General features: G+C 41.3%; 1 protein-coding gene across 5 annotated transcripts in view; it reads right to left on the minus strand.

Moving 5' to 3' along the window:
• dapk1 (death-associated protein kinase 1) overlaps positions 1 to 26,075 on the minus strand; it is a 265,283-nt gene that overhangs the window by 66,357 nt on the left and 172,851 nt on the right. For all 5 annotated transcript variants that reach the window (XM_087997448.1, XM_087997453.1, XM_043713274.2 and 2 more), the window contains 3 exons: positions 20,716 to 20,913; positions 17,141 to 17,338; positions 13,369 to 13,467 (listed from right to left, as the gene is read on the minus strand). In XM_087997448.1, the coding sequence (XP_087853574.1) occupies positions 13,369 to 13,467; positions 17,141 to 17,338; positions 20,716 to 20,913 (495 nt within the window). The remainder of the gene's footprint in view (positions 1 to 13,368; positions 13,468 to 17,140; positions 17,339 to 20,715; positions 20,914 to 26,075) is intronic.

Raw genomic sequence — 26,075 nt, forward strand, 5'->3', positions numbered from 1 at the left:
ATGTAATCTAATCTAATCTAATCTAATCTAAAACTGTATGCAATACTCCAGGTGCAGAATCACTGAAGGCTTATACAGTTGCAATAACACTTCCCTACTTTTATACTCTATTCTTTCAGCAATAAATGTCAGAATTCCAATTGCCTTCCTTATTACCTATTGTACCTTTATAATAGTTTTCCATAATTCATGCAGGAGTACACCCTGATCCTTCTGCACTGAAACACTCTGAAGTTTCTCTCTATTTAGTTAATAAGTTACCTTTCTATTCTACCAACCAAAATCAATAACCTCACACTGATCCATGTTAAACTCTATCTACCAAATTTTGGCCCATTCACTTAACCTATCCATACCCACATTCATTTGTAAAATTTTATTTCATATTGTAATTTACTTTCCTATCTATTTTAGAGTCATCAGCAAACCTGGCTGTAGTACCTCCTATCTCTGCATTCAAGTTTGGTATGTTGCCTCCCAGGTGCAAGGGTACGTGATGTCTCTGATCGTGTTTTCCGGGTCCTGGAGGGGGAGGGGGAGCAGCCCGAAGTCGTGGTCCATATTGGCACCAACGACATAGGTAGGAGGAGTGCCGAGGATGTTAGACAGGCTTTCAGGGAGCTAGGTTGGAAGCTCATAGTTAGAACGAACAGAGTTGTTGTCTCTGGTTTGTTACCCGTGCCACGTGATCGAGAGTCGAGGAATAGGGAAAGAGAACACTTAAATGCGTGGCTACAGGGATGGTGCAGGAGGGAGGGATTCCGGTTTTTGGATAACTGGGGTTCTTTCTGGGGACGGTGGGACCTCTATAAACAGGATGGTCTACACCTGAACCTGAGGGGCACCAGTATCCTTGGGGGGAGGTTTGCTAGTGCTCTTGGGGGGGGTTTAAACTAACTCTGCAGGGGCATGGGAACCCAGATTGTAGCTTCAGGGTGCAGGGCCTGGAGTGTAGGGAGGTTAGGAACATGGCATCAATTTCCAAGGAGGGTGTCTGTAAACAGGAAAGTGGCTTGAAGTGTGTATACTTCAATGCAAGAAGTATACGAAATAAGGTAGGTGAACTTGCAGCGTGGGTTGGTACCTGGGACTTCGATGTTGTGGCTATTACGGAGACATGGCTAGAACAGGGACAGGATTGGCTGTTGCAGGTTCCTGGATTTAAATGTTTTAGTAGGGTCAGAGGTGGGGGTAAAAGAGGGGGAGGTGTGGCATTGCTTGTCAAAGATAGTATTACAGTGGTGGAAAGGACGATGGATGAGGACTTGCCATCTGAGGTAGTTTGGGCTGAGGTTAGGAATAGGAAAGGTGAGGTCACCCTGTTAGGAGTCTTTTACAGGCCTCCTAATAGTCCTAGAATCATTGAAGAAAGGATAGGGAAGGTGATTCAGGAGATGAGTGACAGTAATAGGGTGGTTGTTATGGGGGACTTTAACTTTCCTGATATTGATTGGGAAAGCTATAGCTCAAGTTCGTTAGATGGGTCAGTGTTTGTTCAATGTGTGCAGGAGAGTTTCCTGACACAATATGTAGACAGGCCAACAAGAGGTGAGGCCATACTGGATTTGGTTCTGGGTAACGAACCAGGCCAGGTGTTAGAATTAGAGGTAGGTGAGCACTTTGGGGATAGTGACCATAATTCGGTGATTTTTACACTCGTGATGGAGAGGGATAAGTGTGTACTACAGGGCAAGAGTTATAGCTGGGGTCAGGGAAATTATGATGCGGTGAGGCATGACTTAGGATGTGTGGCTTGGAAAAGTAGACTCCAAGGCAAGAGTGTAAATGATATGTGGAGCTTGTTCAAGGAGCAACTATTGAGTGTCCTTGATAATTATGTACCTGTCAGGCAGGGAGGAAAGGGTCGTGCGAGGGAGCCGTGGTTTAATAAGGAATTGGAATCCCTTGTTAAATGGAAGAGGGCGGCCTATCTCAAGATGAGACGTGAAGGTTCAATTGGGGCGATTGAGAGTTATAGGGTAGCCAGGAAGGACCTGAAGAGAGAGCTAAGAGCAGCAAGGAGGGGACATGAAAGGTCCTTAGTCGGTAGGATTAGGGAAAACCCTAAGGCTTTCTATAGGTATGTTAGGAATAAAAGAATGACTAGGGTAGGAATAGGTCCAGTCAAGGATAGTAGTGGGAAGTTGCGTGTGGAGGCGGAAGAGATTGGGGAGACACTGAATGAATACTTTTCTTCAGTATTTACTCAGGAACAGGGCATTGTCGTCGATGTGAATACTGAGACACAAATAAGTAGAATGGATGGCTTTGAGGTATGTAGAGAAGAGGTGTTGGAAATCCTGGAAAAGGTGAAAATAGATAAGTCCCCTGGGCCTGATGGCATTTATCCTAGGATTCTCTGGGAAGCAAGGGAGGAGATTGCAGAGCCATTGGCCTTGATTTTTATGTCCTCTTTGTCTACAGGAGTAGTGCCAGAAGACTGGAGGATAGCAAATGTGGTTCCCTTGTTCAAAAAGGGGAGTAGGGATAACCCTAGTAACTATAGGCCGGTGAGTCTCACTTCTGTTGTGGGCAAAGTCTTAGAGAGAATTGTAAGGGATAGGATTTATGCACATCTGGATAGGAATAATGTGATCAAGGATAGTCAGCATGGTTTTGTGAAGGGCAGGTCGTGCCTCACAAACCTTATTGAATTCTTTGAAAAGGTGACGAAGGAGGTTGATGAGGGGAAAGCGGTAGATGTGGTATATATGGATTTTAGTAAGGCGTTTGATAAGGTTCCCCATGGTAGGCTACTGCAGAAAATACGGAGATATGGCATTGAGGGTGAGTTGGAGGTTTGGATTAGGAATTGGCTGGATGGAAGAAGACAGAGGGTAGTAGTTGATGGCAAAGTTTCTTCATGGAGTGCCGTCACTAGCGGTGTTCCGCAAGGATCTGTTTTGGGACCATTGCTGTTTGTCATTTTTATAAATGACCTGGAAGAGGGGTTAGAAGGTTGGGTGAGCAAGTTTGCGGATGATACGAAAGTCGGAGGAGTTGTTGACAGTGAGGAAGGATGTGGCAGGTTACAGCAGGATATAGAGAAGCTGCAGAGCTGGGCAGAAAGGTGGCTAATGGAATTCAATGTAGCTAAGTGTGAGGTGATTCACTTTGGGAAGAATAACAAAAAGATGGGGTACTGGGCTAATGGTCGGATACTTGGTAGTGTGGATGAGCAGAGGGATCTTGGTGTCCATGTACACAGATCTCTGAAAGTTGCCACCCAGGTAAATAGTGCGGTGAGGAGGGCATATGGCGTACTGGCTTTTATTGGTAGAGGAATTGAGTTCCGGAGTCCTGAGGTCATGATGCAGTTGTATAAGACTCTGGTGCGGCCGCATCTGGAATATTGTGTGCAGTTTTGGTCGCCATACTATAGGAAGGATGTGGAGGCACTGGAACGGGTGCAGAGGAGGTTTACCAGGATGTTGCCTGGTATGGAAGGAAGATCGTATGAGGAAAGACTGAGACACTTGGGGCTGTTTTCATTAGAGAAAAGAAGGTTTAGGGGTGACTTGATTGAGGTGTACAAGATGATTAGGGGGTTAGATAGGGTTGACAGTGTGAACCTTTTCCCGCGTATGGAGTCGGGTATTACAAGGGGGCATAGCTTTAAATTAAGGGGGGGTAGATATAGGACTGAAGTTAGGGGTAGGTTCTTCACTCAGCGAGTCGTAAGTTCATGGAATGCCCTGCCAGTAGCAGTGGTGGACTCTCCCTCTTAATGGGCATTTAAGCGGGCATTGGATAGGTATATGGAGGATAGTGGGTTAGTATAGGTTAGGTGGGCTTGGATCGGCGCAACATCGAGGGCCAAAGGGCCTGTACTGCGCTGTATTCTTCTATGTTCTATGTTAAGTCATTAGTATAAATTGTAAATAATTGGGGTGTGAGGACTGAACCCTATGGTACCCCACTACTTACATCTTATTAACCTGAAAAAGACCCATTTATCCCAACACACTGATTTCTGTTGATTAGCCAATTCTCTATCCAAGGCAATCAATTACTTCCCAACCCCATGTCATCAGACCTTTTGTATTAACCTTTCATGTGGAACCTTATCAATGGCCTTCTGGAAATCCAGATGTACTGCATTTGCAAGATTGCCATTATCCACTTTGTTTGTTACATCTTTGAAGAACTTTGGCAAAGTCGTCAAACACAATCTACCTCTCATAGAACCATGCTGACCCTGATGGATTGAGTTCTGACTATTCGAATGTCCTTCTGTTTCTTCCTTAGTAATAGTAACAGTTTCCCAGTGACGTACATTAAACTAACTGTAGTTGCCCTATATTCTACATCCCACCATTTTTGAATAAAGGGCGTCATATTGGCACTTTCCAATCCACTGGAACCTTTCCCGCAAATCGGGGATTTTGGAATATTATAACCAATGGATCCAGTATCCCTTTTCCACTTTTTTTTTTAAAAGAGGTCTAGGGTGTTGGCCATCAGGCCCTGGGAACTTACCTGCCTTCAATACATTCTGCTCAAGATATTCTCCCTGATGATGATGGTGGTGGTGATGTTACATTCTTCCCCTTGCATAATCTCTGCATTACCTATTGTTATTGGGATGATACTAATGTCCACACTATGAAAACTGAAGCAAAATATTACTTTACCTGCCATTTCTGGGCTCCCAACAATGAATTCCAATCTCATCCTCCAAAGGATCACCATTCACTTTAATTACTAACCTCCCTTTTATAGACTTATAGCTTTTTACATTTTGCACAGGTTAATTTACCTTTACCCTTTTAATTACATTTTTTTTTAAGTAACCCTTTGTTGGTCTTGAAATGTTTCCCAATCTCCTCGCCTGCCACTGCCCTTTGCAATATGACATGCCTTCATTTTTGCTCTTATGTTATCTTTAGCTTCTTTGTTTAGTTTTTTCTTAAACTCCCCTTAGAACCTTTCTTCTTTTTTTGAAAATACTTTAATTGGGAATTGAATATCTCCTTAAACATCTGCCACTCTTCATTAAATTTTAGTCTTTTAGTCTTTATACCCATGCTCTACATTAATGCCGGAAATGCAGAGATCCATCAGATAGTTTCAAAAAAGGAGTGGGGTGGCAATCAAATGGTGACTGGCCCAGAACATCCAAGGAGTGGTAATTTTTCAAAAACACTTACTGAAACAGAGAGCATTACAGTTCATTACAAACCTGGTTTGCCACAGGTATTTTTTAAATTCATAATTAAATCTTTCTGAAGTATCAAGAGATAACAGGAACCACCAAGTCAAAATCAGAACATGAGCCATCATTCTTATAAGGCAAATATCATGCTGATTCTTTTTCTCGAATACCATAACTTGTAACAGAGTTAACAAATTGAATTCCCATATCACCATTTTAGGGACGCACATACCAAATCGGTGCATGTCACTCATGAAATTTAATTTAGCTTCAGTTCAAATCTTTCTGCTATCATCAGCTGCTTTATTTAAAAGAAGGATCTTAACCATACATGTCATAAGTTTATATTTCCATCTTTGTATTGCACTGACCTAACATATTATTCTTGTTGGAAGTAAGAAAATTGGAATGCTTTCCCACCTTCCTAGCTACATCCTTGCTCATGCATATTTGCCCTTTTATTTTTATTCCTTTTGCTATCCAGCCACTGGCTTTCAGCCAAATATGCAAAACTAGTTAACAAGTTTTGAGAAGATTTGTAGCTCAGGTGGAGGTTCTGGATGTAAGTTTGCTCGCTGAGCTGGAAGGTTACAAAACTAGTATCAAATAATTTTACTGGAAAAAGATCTAATGAGGCTCATGCTTTTCTTGCATGGATTAAGAATTTAACAGCAGTATACCCTTCAATATTTAAATAAAAAAGTTTAATAGGTTTCTTAAATTAACATCCAATACTGCAATTTTTTAAAAAAAGGAAGGGCAAAATTTAAATAGTGAGTATATAGGATACACAATCTTCAGAATCAGTGCTGCTCACAGGAAACCTTGTCTGCCGCTTGCACAGACCTGAATTCACGGGCCACCTTCCAGGATTTACGTTTGTTTTAAATAATATTAATTAAAACTCAGGGGAGTATGTCTGCAATTTAACCAACGTGCATGACTCAAAAAGCTGATACCATAATATCAAAGGCAGTAGCAGGTGTAGGCCATTCAGTCCATCAATCTTGCTTCACCATTCAATAACACCATGACTGATCAGATTGTGGCCTCAGCTCCATGTTCCTGCTGGCTCTCAACTTAACCTTTGAACATATTCCATATTCCAGCCTCCCTGATGTCTTGGAGAAAAATGCTCCAAAGATTAATGACTTTTGTCAGACAAAATTCTTTACCATCTCCATCTTAATTGGGAGACTCCATTTTTAAAGCTGTACTCCCTATGTCTGGATTGAAAGGAAACATCCTTTCAGCATCAACCATGTCAAGATCTCTCAGATTAGGGTGTAGGTTTGCTCGCTGAGCTGTAGGTTTGATATCTAGTCGTTTCATTACCTGGCTAGGTAACATCATCAGTGGCAACCTCCAAGTGAAGTGAAGCTGTTGTCTCCTGCTTTCTATTTATAGGTTTGTCCTGGATGGGGTTCCTGAGGTTTGTGGTGATGTCATTTCCTGTTTGTTTTCAGAGGGGCTGATAGATGGTATCTAGATCTATGTGTTTGTTTATGGCATTGTGGTTGGAGTGCCAGGCCTCTAGGAATTCTCTGGCATGTCTTTGCTTAGCCTGTCCCAGGATAGATATGTTGTCCCAGTCGAATTGTGGTTTTTTTTTCATCCGTGTGTAGGGCTACGAGGGAGAGAGGGTCGTGTCTTTTTGTGGCTAGCTGGTGTTCGTGTATCCTGGGGCGAACTCTCTTCCTGTTTGTCCTGTGCCTAGTCGACCTGTGCCTCACCACCCATTTCACCTTCAACAACATAATCTACAAACGAACCAACGACACACCCATGGGATCTCCGCTATCAGGATTCATAGCAGAAGTGGTAATGCAAAGACTAGAACAAACAGCCCTACCAACCATCAAACCAAAAATCTGGGTCAGCTACGTAGATGACACCTTTGTCATCACAAAACGAAACAAGATAAAAGAGACATTTAACATCATCAACAACACCCTCACAGGCATAAAGTTCACCAAGAAGGAAGAAACCGACAACAAACTCGCATTCCTGGACGTCCAGTCAAAAGAAAGGACAACGGAGAACTACAAACCAACAAACACTGACCAAATACTTAATCAGCAACCATCCCAACACACACACAAACGAAGCTGCATCAGAACATTATTCCAACGAGCCACCACACACTGCAGCACAGATAAACTTCGGAAAACAGAGGAGAACCACCTATACAATGTATTCAAGAAGAACGGATACTCAAAAAATACAGTCCGCAGATTCCTCAAGAACAAACCACGACAGCAGACCAAACACAGCCAGAAACCCTAACTACCTTACCATATATCAAAGAAGTTTCAGAAATGACTGCCAGACTACTAAGACCCCTTGGAATCCTAGTAGCACACAAACTCACCAACACTCAAACAAAATCTGACAAACTTAAAAGACCCAGTACATCCCATGGACAAAACCAACGTCATCTACAAAATTCCATGCAAGGACTGCCACAAACACTACATAGGACAAACAGGAAGAAAGTTAGCCACCAGGATACACGAACACCAGCTAGCCACAAAAAGACACGATCCTCTCTCCCTCATAGCCCTACACACAGATGAAAAAAACCCACCAATTCGACTGGGACAACACACCTATCCTGGGACAGGCTAAGCAAAGACATGCCAGAGAATTCCTAGAGGCCTGGCACTCCAACCATAACACCATAAACAAACACACAGATCTAGATACCATCTATCAACCCCTCAGAAAACAAACAGGAAATGACATCACCACAAACCCCAGGAACCCCATCCAGGACAAACATATAAATAGAAAGCAGGAGACAGCAGCTTCGCTTCACTTGGAGGTCGCCACTGATGATGTTACCTAGCCAGGTAATGAAACGTCTGGATATCAAACCTACAGCTCAGCGAGCAAACCTACACCCTAAACCTCAATCTGAGCTACAAACCTTCACAAACGTTGCATCTCTCAGAATTTTGTGTTTTAATAAGATTCATTCTTCTAAACACCGATGGACAAAGGGCCAACCTGCTCCATCTTTCCTCATAAGTGAAAACCATCATCCCAAGAAATAGCAGAGCGAATATTCTCTGAACTGTTTCCAATACAATTACAATGAAATTCATGCTATCCACTGTGCACCACACTCTCGACTCTGATCTACAGTCCTCACTTTCTCCTACATGGAATGGGTAATGCAGTAAATCAAAATCTGGGCACAGAAGAATACGGACTTTGACAGTAACTGTGTACCATTCAATCGTTTGATTCCTGTTAACAGTTAATGGAACTGAAGAGCCATACATAACCTTTGAGGTCAAAAGGAAATGACATATAAAAAGTACAAGTTGTTTTTAAATTGTGCTGTTAATAAGCATCATGATGGCTAGGTGAAGCTGGTTTCCTGTCATGGAAACACTTAGGTAGCTGTTTCATTTGTGAAGTATGCATAATCATTAGTAATATAGTCATTCTAGTTGGTACAGTGCGAGATAATGTGGATTACAGCATATCCCTTACATAAGGAGACCAACAGTGATAACAGTTCTCTCATATGGTGTCTGCAATGCCCTGTACAGTTGGAGCAAGATTTCCCTACTTACAAACTCCATCACAATACCTTACAGAGTAACCTCGATTATCCGAATACCAATGATCCGAAAATCGGATTATCCGAAGGAGATCTTGAGGTTCCGATAGAAACATTATATTAAAGATCTGTTTCCAACAGTGATCGCGTCTTTTGTTTACAGTGATTAAACAGGCAGTCTCCAAATGACTGACCTCCCGCCCTCTCTTACTCCTCTCACTTTCCCTAGAGTTCTACAAAGGGGTGTACCCTTCCCCCAGATAATCTCTCCAACATTGTCCTGTACAGAGCAAACATGGAACCTGTCAAAAAGGTGCAGTAAAATGTTGTGTGTGTGTGTGCTTGCGCGCGCTGTTTGAGACTTACCCCACAAAGGCAGCTGCAGCAGCAGCAGTCTTGGTGTTGGTGTCCAGTCCAGCTACCCCAGAGAGGGGGCGATATTGGAGGGGAGCAGGGTGAGGGTGGGGGCGTTGTTGGGGTGCGGGCTCAGGGCGGGGTTGGGCAGGAGGGAGCGTTGTTGGCTGGGATTGGGGGGTGATGTTGAACGGGGTTGGGGGTGGGAGGGGACAGGGTTGGATTGTATTGGGGGCAGTGTTGGACAGGGTTGGGGGTAGAAGGGGGCGGAGTTGGATGGGGTAGTGGGGGCAGGCTGTTGTCAGTGTTGGGGGTGAGTGGGGCAGTGTTGGTTGGGGTTGGGGTGGGTGGGAGTGGTGTTGGGGGGGCGGTCTGTGGACGGTGTTGGGCAGCGGGCAGGAGGGCGGTGTTGAATGGGGTGGGGTGTGGGTAGGGGGTGGTGTTCGGGGAGGCAGGCTGGGGACAGTGTAGGACAGGGTTGGAGGGGGAAACGGGCTGGGGACGGTAGTGGACAGGGACGGGGGTCGGGCTGGGGGCAGTGTTGGGGGCGAGGGCTTACGCGCTGCTGCAGTCTCCTGAATGGGGAGCAGACTTTAAAAACTGAGCCCCACAGGAAAGGCATTTAATCGATTAACCGAATAATCGATTACCCGAACGAAATAGTGCCCGCCCATCTCGCTTGGATAATCGAGGTTCCCCTGTATCTGTTTATTCAGTCCCTTTCTTGGCTTAGATAATTCTGGGTCGAGTGTGGTGCTGGAAAAGTACAGCAAATCAGGTAGCATCCGAGGAGCAGGAGAATCTACGTTCTGGGCATAAGCCCTTCATCAGGAGGGAGGCTGGTGGGTCGGGGGCTGAGAGATAAATGGGTGGGGCTAGGGGGAAGGTCGCTGAGAATGCAATAGGTAGATGAAGGTGGGGGAAGAAAGTGATAGGTCGGAGAGGAGGGTGCAGCGGATGGATGGGAACAACAATAGACAGGTCAAGAGGGGATAACTGAAACAAAAGGCGATAATTGAAGCATTGCATAAAATTCTGGCCACCCTATTATAGGAAGAATAACAATTACACTAGAGAGGTTGCAAAGGAATTTTACCAGGAAGCTCTCAGGGCTGGAGGGTTGGAGCTACATGGAAATATTCCATAGTCTGGGGTTGTTTCTTTGTATCAGCAAAGTTTGAAAGGATGCAGAGTTGGAGCCTTGGGACTGGGATAAGGTGGGGGAGGGGAATATGAGGAAATTGGTGAAATCCACATTTATCCTGTGTGGTTGCAGGGTCCCAAGGCGGACGATGAGGCATTCTTCCTCCAGGTGTCTGGTGGTTAGAGTTTGGCAATGGAGGTGGCCCAGGACTTGAATTCCCTTGGTGGAGTGGGAGGGAGAGTTGAAGTGTTTAGCCACTGGGCAGTGGGGGTGGCTAGTGCAGGTGTCCCAGAGATGTTCTCTGAAATGATCCGCAAGGTGACATCCTGTCTCCCCGATGTAGAGGAGGCCACATTGGCTGCAACAGTTACATTAGATGACATTAGTAGAGTTACAGGCAAATTTCTGTTGGATGTGGAAGGATCCATGGGGCCTTTGATGTGGGTGAGGGGGAGGTGTGGGCACAAGGTTTGCACTTCCTGCTGTGGCAGGGGAAGGTGTCAGAAGTAGAGGGAGGGCTGGTGGGAGGCATGCATCTGACAAGGGAGTCACAGAGGGAATGGTCTCTCCGAAATGCTGATAGGGATGGGGAGGGAAATGTATTCCTAGTGGTGGGGTTTGTTTGTAGGTAGTGGAAGTGGCGGATGATGATGCAATGTGTACGGTTGTTGGTGGGGTGGAAGGTGAGGACCAGGGGGTCTGTCCCTGTTGCGTTGGGAGCGGTGGGGTTCAAGGGTGGAGGTGCGGGAAATGGAGGAGATGTGCTGTAGGGCATTGTTGACCATATCAGAGGGGAAATTGCAGTCTTTGGAGAAAGAGGCTATCTTTGATTTTCTATGGTGGTCATCCTGGGAGCAGATGTGGCGGAGGCATTGGGAGTAAGGGATGGCATTTTTACAGGAGGCAGGGTGGGAGGAGGTGTAGTCCAGATAGCTGTGGTAGTCTGTGGGTTTGTAGTAGATGTCAGTGGTTAGTCAGCTGCCAGAGATGGTGAGGGAGAGGCCCAGTTTGGATTCTGGACTTGTTTAAACATTAGCTATGCACTTTTACTCACACAGAAAATAATACTTAAACATTGCCTTAAAAAGAAATGATAGACTTTGCTTAAGTTTTTTGACTTGTACTCATCGGGACATTTTGCAAGAATACAAATTCAAGGGAAAAACTAAAATTTATATACTGCATTAGAGAACAGTGCTAAATGGTTGGAAGTAGACTCCAATTGATAGAGGAGATGCCTCAGAGAATGTTGTTGCTAGGTCGCCATAATCTTACTAGACAATAGCAGCTGCTCTCTCATTAGAAAAAGAAGTGACTGGTGGTGATTTAACCTGAGGGCCGCCAAACCTCAGGCAAAGGAAGAGATTGAGAAGGAGAGCCCTTCATGGTAACTTCAAACCAGTGATGGGAATTGGACCATGCTGTTGGCATCACACTGCTCCATAAACCAATGAGCTAGCCAACCGAGCTAAACTGATTCCCCTTGGAGAATGTACCCATCAACAGTTAATAGCTAGCTTGCCATGAACTGTTTCTCTCCTCACACATGCTGCCAGTATTGCCGATTTCCTCCAGCACTGTTGCTTTATATTTCAGATTTTCAGCATCTGCTGTATTTGATGTTACGTTAGAACTAAACAAAAGGCGATAATTGAAGCACTGCATAAAATTCTGGCCACCCTATTACAGGAAGAATAACAATTACTCTAGAGAGGTTGCAAAGGAATTTTACCAGGAAGCTCTCAGGGCTGGAGTTACACGGAAATATTCCATAGTCTGGGGTTGTTTCTTTGTATCAGCAAAGTTTGAAAGGGAGCCAATAAAGATGTATAAGGTGATTAGGGGCATTGATAGAGTCAGCAAGGCAATTTTTCCATCAATACAGGGCTGAATAACCAGGAGGCATAAATTTAAAATAAGTAGTAGAAGGCTAAGAGGAGAGCCAAGAAAAAGTGTCATATCTGACTCAATGATAATTCTGCTTCTCTCTCCACAGATGTTACCAGACCTGTTAAATTTGTCAAGCATTGTGTGTTTTGGCAAGCATAACGTTTTTGCTCTTACATTCGATTCCTCAGCTAATAAAGACAAGTATCCCATGTGCCTTCTTAACCACTATCTACCTGTCCTGCTACCTTCAGGAATCTGTGGATATGCACTTCTGCAAATAGCTGTATCCTGTCCACTTGGGCCAAATTGTACCTTAGCTTTAGTGAAACTGCACCTTAGCTTCATCAAACTGTACCTCAGCTTAGTAAAATTTGCTTTTTCCTTGTCTCCCAGAACTTCTATTCTTGGTTCATTCCCATCCTTTTTCCATAACTATCTTAAATCTAACTGAGTTATGGTCACAGGATATAGTCAATCTATTTGCATTTACAGAAGAATGTGCAAACTATAGGTTAAAAGGAATATGATAGAAGTTCACTAAAGCAATCAACGTTTATTTAAAAGATCAACAACTCATAATTCCAACACTATTTAGTTAACGAGCCAAAATCCGACCATTTGTTGCAAGTAGCATGGTTCATCTGGACATATAAAATGGTGACTGTGCAAGTGCAGTGAGAATATACCACAACTCACAAATTAATATAAAGAAATAAAAACTTCAATAGCTCAGTTGGGAAGTGTAACTCAAAGAACAGGTTCACCCTTGAATTACCCTGAATTTTCAGGCAGCACTACAGTTTACATCATCTCTAGCTGGACTGAAGACTAAAATAATAGCTGAAGTTCCAATACTGTTCAATACCCAGTGATCTCTATGAAGAGAAGATTAGGATGGTCTTGTACATTGAAAGGCTCCTGAGTGAGATATCAGAGTGCTGCTGTTGATACACCAAAGCAATTGGCCACACCATACCATAGACAGAAACCCTGTACTCATTTTAGAAAATCTTAGTATATTGTCTTGTTTTACAGAGTACATGACAAGGTCCAAGTAAGTTTAATTTACTGGTGTAGCATTAAAATTGAGACATTACCATCTGACTATTGCTTTCAGTACTTAGAGTTGAGTTCAGAAAATAAATACAGAATCAGTGTGGTCAAGCATCATTCCTGATGCTTAGGTGAGATAATTGAGAAAATGAACAGCACTGACTAAATTACAGCTTTGAGAAAAAGGATCAGTCAACTTACTGAACTAACAGCTTCTACATTAGCACCAGCAAGGCAGAGGTGGCGGACAACATCAAGACTCCCATTGTTCGCAGCTAAATGCAAAGGTGTTCGTCCATACTGTAAAAGAAAAACATTTAAAAGCAGGTAGGGCATTAATGCTTTTCTAAAAAAAAATGTGACTTCCACTACAATCCATTTTTTTCTGAAAGCAGAAAATGTTTCATTGTTTGCTTACTCCCTACTCACCACCTCTCTTCCACTTCTAGACATGCTTAAAGGGGAGCTGACCTTTAATTAGTCTCAAAGTCTGGGACTGGGAATTGGCAGAATAAAATCAATCAGGGCTCTCTTTATTGAGACTATCCTTACAACCTTGAATTGTATGCTACAGGCTGGCTGAGATGACCCTCAAATTTCACAAATCCACTAAAAACTCACCTGCCCAACCTTGTACAGGGTACACCAACAGTCATTATGTTCAGGGAAGGGGCACTGACATCTGTGGAATGAAACCCAGTCATTTCACAAGTAAAGGTAATGAGGCAAAGACAGGGGTAGAAAAGAATGATGCCCAATGTTGATTTATTTCCTTACATTCAACATTGAATAAGTTATGATTTGGAGATATCGGTGTTGGACTGGGGTGTACAAAGTTAAAAATCACACAACACCAGGTTATAGTCCAACAGGTTTAATTGGAAGCACACTAGCTTTCGGAGGGTCGCTCCTTCATATCACCTGATGAAGGAGCGACACTCCGAAAGCTAGTGTGCTTCCAATTAAACCTGTTGGACTATAACCTGGTGTTGTGTGATTTTTAACTTTGAATAAGTTAGGCTTATTAGAAATAGTGTGAGCGTCAAAGTGTTGTAGCAGCCAACAATATTTTGAATTTCAGAAATACTTCAGGGATATTGAAAGGTCTGTACAATATATTGCTTAATAATTAATTGAAATGCTGTTTGCAGTCTGGGATGTCTATTTTGGCAAGCATAGTTAATCCATATGGGACAAGTGCACTGGATGATACCAAGGTTGGGAAATTATAACTATCAGGAGAAACTCACTACTCAGACTATTTAAACAGCAGTAAATATGGCCAGGTCAAACTAGTGTTAAGTAGTCATTAATGTAAGATTAGGAGAAAGTGAGGACTGCAGATGCTAGAGATCAGAGTCAAAAAGTGTGGCGCTGAAAAAGCACAGTAGGTCAAGCAGCATCCGAGGAGCAGGAGGGTCGATGTTTCAGACATAAGCCCTTCATCAGGAATATAAGATTGACATTTAGAATGCAAAAAAGGGCCTAACAAATTTCTTTATGCAGAAAACAGAATAGTTTTCCAACGGCAGTGATTGAATAACATTACATTTTAAGAGAAAATTAAGCAAGAACTATAGAATGGTCAGGTCAGTAGAGACCATTTTGGATCGTAAAGAGCTAGTTGAGACAACGTGCTCAGTTAGTAACTTACATTGTAAACATTTATGGCTAGATTACTCTTCAGAATAAAACTAATCTCTAAATCACTAAAAGCATGAAAGTACGATAGTAACATCATTAGCTCAATGTTTATAACACAAAATAGCGGCAGCAAACTTTAGTTGCTATTTACTACAGGAAAGTAATTCAGTGCTTTGTATATTTAGGCATTAAAAGACATTGTAAAATGAAGATACACATACAACTTTTACAACAGCGAGGGAATAGCACATCCTACATTCATGCCTATCTCAATGACTGGACACTAAAAACAACTGTCAGAATATCTTGACAGGACAGAAGTTAGCCACTTCAGCCAAGCCAAAAATCTTTTAATCTCGGTTTTAAAACTTGAATTGACTTAACTTCAATAGATTTTTGAGACAATTCCAGATTTCCACTACCTTTTGTGTGAAGAAATATTTTTTGACATCACCACTGAAATGAGTTCTAATGTTATCAGACTGCTTGCCTGGGACTTCCTTAGCAGATGAAATGGATTCTCCCTGTGTGTGCCCATCAAATCTTTATTCTCCCATACTCAAGTGACTAGAAGTCTATGCAACCTGTAACTGATTCCTGGGATTAGGGCATTATACAATTAGGACTGACAAGGTCAATGTTTCCTAGAATTAAGATGCACATGAGGTGACTGTTAATGATTTGCTGATATTAAAGATACATAGAGAATGGGCAATGTTTAATGACTGGGATCACATATAAATAGAGTAGGAAAAGAGTTTTGTGGTGCAAGAGTGCCCCTACCTCTGGGCCAGAGGTCTAAGTTCAAATCCCACCTGTCCCTGTACTGTAACATGCCTGAACAAGATGATTAAAGATGTATACTGGGTTAGGAAACAGGCATCTGTAATGCTGCATTTTGGGAATACACCTACAAATAAGGAAAAAAAACGGTGTCTTGATTTATACTTTCAACACTATCTGTCTTGAATCCATTTAACACAACTAACAAACATGTAAAATTCCTCTGAAATCTGGCATGACGAATGGTGAGAGATTGCTTTCCTTGCAGGAGAAGTCTGAAAGTAGAGGTTACAGTTGGAGAACAAGGGGTTGGGCAATTAGAAGTGAGGTAAGGAGACATTTTCCCACTCAAAAGAGTTCTGAATCTGAGGTATTCTTTACCGCAGGGGCTGCGAATGCTCAGTTATTTTAATCTTTAAGACAGAGATCAATAGATTCATGGGATAATAATGGGATTGAAGGATATGGGAATAGCCCAGGAACATTGAGTTGAGGTAAATAATAAATCATAAACATACTCAATAGCAGAGTAGGATTGAATGGTTTGCTTTATCTCCTATTTCATTAGTTCTAAGCAGTCTTCATAATTTAATCTTGATACTATTCTGGTAGTGGGTAACATGGCAAAGTCCCTATATCCCTAATATGCAGGTTTTCACGACATAACCATCTACAAAGGAGTAGGTGCTTTCCCCTACCTGAATCAGTCTGTAGAATGTAGTAGAGTGATGATGCGTCAGATTATATAGCTAACGCACCATAATGTTTGACACATGAAAAAAATGAAAGATGCAAAACTAATAAAACATGCCTGAAGGCAAAATTACTAAACATTTCAATTCTGACCATTTGAAGCTTTGTCAGTAGTACAAAAATATCTGCATACCATTTAACAAAACTGAAATGGTTTTAAGCTATATGAAGTTGGATGATCCAAAATTTGAAAATCTCTTGATAGAAATGCATTTCGCAACAACTTTTTAAAAAGAGTACATTTTTAAATATCTCAAGGCGTTTCATAAGACAGTTAGCAAATACAAAAAGAATCATGTAAGGAGGATATCAGGATAAATTATCAAAAGCTTGGTCAAATATGTCAGTTTAGAATTGTCTTAAGGAGGACAGAGAATGAATTAAACTCAAGGGAATTCAAGTGGTGGAGTAACCAAAGTTGGGGATACACAGTGTCTCTATTTGGAAAGATGCAGAGGTTTGCAGAGTAGCATTTATCACACAACAGGTTCAGGCAAATAGCTTCTAAGTTGCTGCACACATCTAAGGGGGACCACAGTGCTGTTCAGGATTATAGAAGAACTGAAGTCCATCATTCTCTTCACCCAGTGTCTAACATGCCTGATCAAAAAATATTATCCATCCAGTAGTGGATAGGGTTTCCCTTTACTAAAGCATTGGTCACATAAAAACTTGATTAGTACAAGGGTTTCATTTGCAAGAAGCTGCAGGACTATGAATACAACAGAAAATCTGATTGTCACACAATGAATTATATGTTATTACAGAAAATCTTTAATGATGGTGTTATTACCTTATTAGTTAGATCAAGGTTGCAATTTGCATCACAGAGAGCCATAACAATAGCCAAATTGCCATCTTTGCAGGCTACATGTAGAGCTGAATTACCATGCCGATCTTGTACATCTATGAAACATCCTTGGTTTAGCAGATATTTCACCACTTCTATCTGACATCTTCGTACTGCTAGGTGCAGAGCTGTGTGACCATCCTGAAAAAAATTAAATGCAAACTTATACAGCTCTGTGAGAAAATACATTGGAATAGGAACTTGTATTTGTTGAACTTAATTTTCAGGTGCGAAACGGGTACAAAATAATACAATTTAGCATTGGGATTATCTGCACCCAATCTGTGAAAGCGCTGGTCCAACAATCAAAATCCCAGGCCTATTTTAAAATTACACTGGAAAGTTGCCTAAAATACGGACTGTGAATATCCACGTTAGGAGACTGAAATTTATTAAACAATTCTTCTGATAAATTCATTACCTCAAGAGGGGTAGGAGCAGTTGAGTTTTTCAAGATTCTTCAGCATCTACTGCCCAAATATAAATTCTTGTCCTATATAACACAAAAGTTCTTCTCTAACTCAAGAGATGTTGAGCCTCTGCAACCTTTATTTGCGCCTAAGAATGGACTCAAATCAATTTTACCCAATATAGAGTGGAACCTCCTTATGGCAAGGTCAACTCTCTTGTTGAAACATAATTCTCTTTTATGAAAGAGATGGATTTATGAAAAGTCCATACAATGGTAAACTATCCCTGTAAACCCTAGCTCTCATGCAGTTCACAATTAATGGTACACTAGATAGAAGTATGATAGCAATTGATAGAAGTATGAGAAATATATAATCCAGAAATATCCAGAAAAGAGTTTGCACGTTCTCCCCGTGTCTGCGTGGGTTTCCTCCGGGTGCTCCGGTTTCCTCCCACAGTCCAAAGATGTGCAGGTTAGGTGAATTGGCCATGCTAAATTGCCCGTAGTGTTAGGTAAGGGGTAAATGTAGGGGTATGGGTGGGTTGCGCTTCGGCGGGGCGGTGTGGACTTGTTGGGCCGAAGGGCCTGTTTCCACACTGTAAGTAATCTAATCTAACCCCAATAATAGGTGCCAGCACTTTCCCTGAAAACCTCTCCATTACAAATATTAATAAATACAGAAACATTTTAATCCATGTACCACTTGCTAAAAATGTTAGCCATCAATATTATATAATCAGATTATTTTAAAACAAAAAGGTCTTTCAAACATGTCCCAATCAAGCCTTTGTTTCTAAACTTTGTAAAAATAGGGATTTGGAAGCAAACTGCAACTAAATTATTTACAATTAGTCTAATTATTTGTCGGTTTCAACCTCTTTAACATACTGCCGAACCTTGGTGATTTAATTCATTTTCAGCCCTTGAGAGCAAAAACTATAAAGCATCCACAGTCACCAATTTTTCTTCCCAATTTGCTCCATTCGTTTTTCCTGGTTAGTAATTTTTCTCCTTCCAACCATTCCAGTTTAGGGTTTCAACTACTTCCAGACAATTATTCTTAGGTCAGTGCTTTGTTTTCTTGCCCAAGTTCCAGCCATCAGCAGCAGAAATGCTGGCAGATTTTCCATAACATAGATAGCTATTCTGCAATTAATTGAAGCACCAATATTCCTGCACATGAACATCAGCACAGAGAAGTGATTACGTTTAACACTTTGCTAGTGTGTCAACCTAAGTGAGTCACTGCTGAAACTATTTGAGCCTACTCTCTCTTTTCAATGGTGAGAATAAATCATCTAGGTTACGACTTCACAGTTTCCGACGGTTTTGTGCGTGCAAGTTGATCTGCAATGGATGGAAGTGAGCAATCTTAAAATGGAACCTCATCATATCCTCATCCAACTTCTGCTTTGCAGGAATTGAAACCAAAATTTTGCTGATCTACATGGCTCACAATTATAGAATTCTTTTGCACCTTAATATGCAAGTGTGGAGGAAGAAAAACCATATTGTCAACAGCATCAAGAATTTGGCTCAGGATCTTTTCTTTCTTGATGCTGCAGAAAGCATTGTAAGGATGTGATTTAATTCCTTCACTTGCATTTCCTCCATGGAAAAAGTAAACTTGTCCTTTTGGAACCCCAGTGGTTTGATGACCTGTACAATCTCACTGAGTGCGAAAGCTTGAAAATCCAAATGACCATTTGACAAACCAAGACTTCTGCAATTTACAAGCTGTTTCTGCTTACTTTGGCTATTGAGGTAATTAAGATCATATGCTTGCAGCCAATACAATACACAAGTCAGTGGTTGCAGAAATGTCAAACAATGTACAGCAACCAAATTTCACAAATGTTACATTAGCATTGCCAATCTTCTGAAAATCTGGCAAATGTTCACTTACTTCTTTTATTTATTTGTTCGTAGGATATAGGTGTCACTGGCTAGGGCACGTACTGGCCTTGAGGTGGTGACAGTGAGCTGCTAGTTTGAGCCACTGCGATTCATGTGGAGTGGGTACTGCGCAGGGCTATTAGGAGGGAGTTCTAGGAACTTGACCCAGCTCGTTGAAAATAGATATTTAGTGATGCAAGTAGAATAGCAGAATCAAAATGCACTCTTACAACGTAATTTATTCATTCTAAATTACAGAAGATTGCCATCCAAGTGCCATTCCACCTGCTTCTTTTTCTAATAATCTGGCTCTTGCCCTAGTGTGAAAATTATTCACTTGCATTTTCTTTGTATTGACAATTCTGTTGCTGGGATGAGAACCAGATTTAACAAAATAAACATGGATGTTTGCACGTTTGTTAGTTTCCAACAGTGTTAGCTTAAAAAGTGTTAATGTAAAAGTGCTCATTTTTCTTAAAGAAGAAATTTCAGTAGGAAGAAACCAGAATTGCACTTTAAAAACAGCCTGCAGAGAATTGCTTCTCTCTCACAGAATGATATTAAACATGGGAAATGACTCATGTGCTAATGCTACAAGTATCAAGATCAGAGCAACATGACCAATTTTGCAATACCACTTTGTGAGAACAAATGTATGCAATAAAGGGCTACTGTAGATACTGAAAAATAACATTACAATATGCTAGCAGTCAGTGCTGGCAAAGGGAATCCTTATTGGTTTTGCTGCTAAAATAATGGTCAAACATAACCAATATTCAAATCATATGGAGATGTTGGTATTGGACTGGGGTGGATAAAGTCAGAAGTCACATGACAAGTTTATTTAGGTGACTTCACCTGATGAATTGGAGATGCCGGTGTTGGACTGGGGTGTACAAAGTTAAAAATCACACAACACCAGGTTATAGTCCAACATGTTTAATTGGAAGCACACTAGCTTTCGGACGCTCCGAAGACACTCCTGATGAAGGAGGAGTGCTCCGAAAGCATGTGACTTTAAAACCTGTTGGACTACAACCTGGTGTCATGTGACGTCTGACAAATTCCAATTAACCTCCTTCACGGTTAGCTGAAAAGTGTACAGAAAAATATATCAACCACAGAATGCATACTAAGATCAAATCATCAAAAATAAATAATTAATATTACAAAGCTGGATATTCAAACATGTAATATACTCAGAACTTACTGTGTCAGTTACATCGACATCCGCATTATGTTCTATTAAACATTCCACAATTTCCACAAAGCCTCTTGCTGCTGCAGTCAGGAGGGGAGTCTCTCCTTCTTTATTTCTAATATGAACAGAGGCATTAGCTTCACAGAGTGCCTTGGCTACAGCATAGTAACCATGCCAAGATGCACAGTGTAAAGGGGTTTCTTGGTCCTAAAGAAACAAACAATAAAAAGGATTACAACTGATAAACTTTGAATAAATTAAGCACAAAAAAAGCATCAATTGATAATGAAATTAGAAAATCTACATCAGTGTTCAATAATGTAATGGCGCAATTGCATGCAACTAAGTAGACTCAGTGATGAGTACTTAGCATCATTTTCCAGCAGAATGTAGAGTCTCAAGTCAAAATTTTGAATGGGATCCCTGCAATGCAACCAGCACTCCTGACTTGTGCATGTATTACTGTACCAACTAAACAGTGACTGGAAAATGGAATAAGTTAAATGTCTAGCATAAATTCTCTATTGGATTGAGCATTGCCAATATTCCACTGAAAATCTGTCAAACCTTGTTTACGTATTGGTAGGGATCTACTATGGTGCAATGAATCAAAGTTGTAGACATGAGAGCACTTACCAACTCTGAATGGAACCAAAGTTATAATCAGATCACATCTAAATAGCAGAAATAAATAAGCATTTCAAGTATAAAACACATGGAAGGAAACAGACTAAAGCAACTGTAGCCGAGATCTTGCAGTCAGTGACCAAATGATAGCACATGTTCCTGACATTTAAGTAGGCTGCTCACAAAGATCTACCATGGATTTGCCCTTTTCTGATGTTAAATATTAACTTGGTGCCAAACTGAAGGGGATCTCTAAGCATCTCATAACAATAATGTCATTAAGCAAGATAAGCAGCCAATTGCATCGAAGTGACTTCACAAATCAGAAGATAAAATGCACTGATTATCCCATGCATGTATTCAAATTTAATACAGTAAAATAAATTAATAGAACTACACAAGATTAAAAGGTAGAATCTAAAATATTAAACTTTTTAAAAGGTATTAGAATTGTAGAAATCACCATAAAGTGATCCTAGAATTCTAGGCAGATCAGCTCACGTGGTTGAAAAGTGCTGTATCCAAGGCATCTATATCCCACAGGGAGTGTCAAAATTCTGTTTTATTTTTCAAAGGATGGAAAGAAAATAAAAGTGCACCAATCAATTCACTGAACTAGTAACTGCAATGCACAAAGTGAGGCAAGGCTCAGAAATTCAAGGCTCAATTCTGGCTCTCTGTTCAAGTAACTGATTGCAGCCAAGACCACAGAAATGGAAAAAAAAATCACCCATAATCTCCTCTCCTTACAAATTATCTATTGGCCCTTGCCAAAGTGTAAATATGTAGATATTGCATAGGGGGAGAATTACATTTGGTCTCACAAACATCTTGTTAACAATTGCCAATGGGAAACACACAAATAAACTATTTCTGAAAAGTATCGTCCTGCAGCACCATGAACAAATTAGGGAAGGAAACAACAAAGATCATTCACTCGCTTGTTTAGAGGTTATATTCACTTAGTGATAGAATGCTGTATATCCATCGGCAGGGTTCTAACATGATTGCTTGTCAAATTTTAAGTTTGCATGAATCATTGACTACAAAAAGCTGGAATAGAAACTAATTTTGTCATATTTCTATACAATGTCTTCAATCAGTTCTTTGATATTTACAGAGGTTCATTGTCGGTGGAAGTTTCACACTCTACCTGATCTACCCATGTTGGCACCTGAGCAAGATATAAGAAGTTTCCAGGATGTTCAGCATATTTCCTTGCAGAAAATTGCCACTTTAATCTTTACATGTTGCATAGTACTCAAGTCTAAGAACATCCATAAGGAATTGTGGGTGTGATAGGTTTTCCTACCAATCAATGATACAGCACAGCAATTCTTTCCTTAAGTGGTGTAGCAGCAAATACTGTATTGCACACAGAAAGATGCATATTTGCAACTGAGAGTGATCACCTTGTGTTTCACTGCCTGAAAAAGGGCGGCAGAAGTAGAAAACCTTCATCACATTTAAAACTGCCAGCCATTTGAGAAAAAACATCATTAGTAGTCAATAGATGACACAGAATTGTTACTTCAACCTCACAAACCGATAACTATGTAAACTCTACCAATCATTGTTTCTAAAGCAACCAGATTAGGAAAGATCTCTGAAAAATGATGAGTTAGCCGATCCAATTAAGCTAGTCGTTGAGACTCAAGTCAGCCTCACTGTTTCCAGTATAGTTAAAAAGAAAAAGATCCTGTTTCAGATCAACTCCTAATAGTTCATATCGTAAAGTATTACGTAATCAGTTGGCAAAAGTGTTAAAGGCAAAGCACTGCAGACTCTGGAATTTTAAACAAAGATAGAATGCTGGAATGCATAGAAATTTCAGTAGGTCGGATAGCATGTGCAGAGAGAGAGAAACAGAGTTAACGTTTTGAGCCCGACATGATTCTTCCTCAGAACTCTAAAGAAGAGTCATACTACACTTGAAACATTAATGTTGTCAACCTGCCTAGGAAAAAAAAATTGCATCTCGTCTTAAATGGGAAGCCTTTAACTTTGAACTCTTATTCAATTATGTTTATGCTTCAAAATAAGCAGACCAAGGTTCAAGTATTTCATAAACAGTCTTGTTCATGCTCTGTACAAACTGTAGCAAATTTTCCCTACTTTTATATTCCATTCACACTGCAGTTAACAACAAAATTCCATTTAGCTTCCAAATCCATTGTTGCACTTTAATACTTGTTTTGTAATTCATGTACTGTACTAGGATACTCAGATCTTTCTGTACTACAGTTCTGCAACCTCTCTTCGTGAAAATAAATATGAAGAATGGCCATTTGGCTAAAGAATTAGAGAGCTGTGGCAACCACAGAACAGTGCTCTGACAAGAATCTTCTTGAAATAAGGAATTTATGTAAACTAAATGAAAGGGATACAGTTATAAACTGTTGAATTCAATGTATTTCTGTCTACAAAGTCACACACATCTAACAAATAGGGACCATTTTAAAAAATGCATCAATAATTTTACCTTCTTCTAGAACTTGCTTGTGAACAGTAATCACCATGAATGTACTTTCAGAATACAGAGACTATTTTTCAAATTTCAATTGATTACTCAGATTTAGTTCCTTAATAATCTCTTCAGACAAGAAACGATCAGAAGAGGAGGCAAAATTGGATTATATTTTTACCATTAGTTTTATTCCAGTCCGATTCCACAGTCATCATAATCCTGAATTAAAAATCGAAAAAACTGTGGATGCTGTAAATCAGAAACAATAACAGAAGTTACTGAAAAAGTTCAGCAGGCCTGGCAACATCTGTGAAGAGAAATCAGAGTTTTGAGTCCGATGACCCTTCCTCAGTTCAGATGGTAGCTAGGAAAATGTGGGTTTATTTGCAGAAGATAGGATGGGTGGGGGGGCGGAGTAAGGAGTAAATAATAGATGGGGTTAACACCCAAAGAGAGAAGAGCAGTTGGACAGACAAAGGAGTAGGTAACGATCTGGCTAGGAGGATAATTTGATGTTAATAGAGACTGTAAGTGGTTAACAATAGATAATGTGCAATAGCGATAACAAGGCCTAGTGTTTGGGGTAGGAGGGTAGCGTTTGGGACATGGAAGAGTCTAGGCCCAAAAATTATTGAACTCAATATTGAGTCCAGAGTGCTGCAGGGTCCCCATGCAGAAAATGAGGTGTTGTTCTTCCAGCTTGCGTTAAGCTTTGCTTGAACACTGTGTCAAGCCTGAGATAGAGATGTTGGCCAGGGAACAGGATGGTGTGTTAAAGTGGCAGGTTACTGGAATCTCAGGGTCAATTTTTGCAGGCAGAATGTAGGTATTCTGTGAAGCAGTCACCCAGTCTATGCTTCGTTTTCCCAATGTAGAGGAAACCACATGTTAAACAGTGAATGCAATAGACTAAATTGTGAGAAGTACAGGTAAAGTGCTTCACCTGGACCGTATGCTTGGGCCCTTGGATACCAAGGAGGGAGGAGGTAAATGGGCAGGTGTTACACCTTCGGCAGTTGCAGGGAATGGTGCCGCAGGGCGTTGTTGGGAGTGAACGAACAATGGACCAGGGTGTCCCAGAGGGAACTGTCTCTGCAGTAGGTGGACAAGGGAGGGGAGGGGAATACGTGTCCAGTGGAAGCATCTCGCTGGAGGTGGCGGATCTTCTGGACGTTATTGCTGGTGGGATGGTAGGTAAGGACAAGGGGAATCCTACTGCTGTCATGGGAGGGAGGAGAAGGGGTGAGGGTGAAGTGTGAGAGATGGGTTGGACCTGGTTGAGGGCCCTGTCAACAATGGTGCTGGGGACTCCTTGGTTGATGAACAAGGTGGACAGTTCAGAGGCTCCCTTATCAAAGTTGGCTTTATTGGAACATATGTGACAGAGACTGAAGAACTGGGAGAATGGAATAGAGTCTTTACAGGAAGCAGGTTGTGAGGATGCATAATTCCAAGTAGCTGTGAGAGGTGGTGGATTTATAATGGATATTAGTGGCCAATCCCCAGAAATGAAAATAGAGATGTTGAGGAAGTTTTTTTGGGGGAGGAGGAGTCAGAGACAGATCAGGTGAAAGTGAGGGTAGGATGGAAATTGACAGCGAAATCGATGCATGTTTCCAATCCGCACAAGAGAGTGAAGCAGCACCAATATAATCGGAGAAAGAGTTGTAGGTGGAGTCTGGAAAGGACTGAAACAAAGAATGTTCCACCTACCCTGCATAGAGTCAGGCATAACTAGGGCCTGTGCAGGTACCCATGGTCTGACCTGAAGAAAATGACATGAGTTAAGAGATATTGTTGAGTGTGAGGACAAGCTCAGCCAAGAGGAGGAGGGTGGTGGTGGGCGGGGACGGTTCAGGCCTATGCTGCAGGAAGAAGCGGAGAGCGCTGGGACCATCCTGGTGGAGGATGGATGCATAAAGGAATTGCACTTTCATGGTCAAGAGGTAGCGGATGGAGCCTCCAAACTGAAAATTCTAAAACTGGTGTAAAGCATTAGAGGATTCGTGGATCTACATGGGCAGAGACTGGACCAGGGGAGAAAAGACCGAGTCAAGGTAGGATAAGAGTTAATGTTTCGGGTCCGGTGATCCTTCATCAGAACTGATAGTAGCTTGGAAATCGTTGGTTTATATGCAGACGATAGGATGGAGGTAAGGAGTAAACGATAGGTGGGGAAAGAGCCCAAAGAGAGGGAAGAGCAGTTGGACAGACAAAGGTGTGGATAATATCAGGCCAACATCTCTGTCTCAGGCTTGCTGCACTGTTCCAGCGA

Source organism: Chiloscyllium plagiosum, unplaced genomic scaffold (assembly GCF_037043375.1).
Source record: "Chiloscyllium plagiosum isolate Xiang-an unplaced genomic scaffold, Cpla_swu_hap1 HiC_scaffold_2, whole genome shotgun sequence".
Lineage (NCBI taxonomy): Eukaryota > Metazoa > Chordata > Chondrichthyes > Orectolobiformes > Hemiscylliidae > Chiloscyllium > Chiloscyllium plagiosum.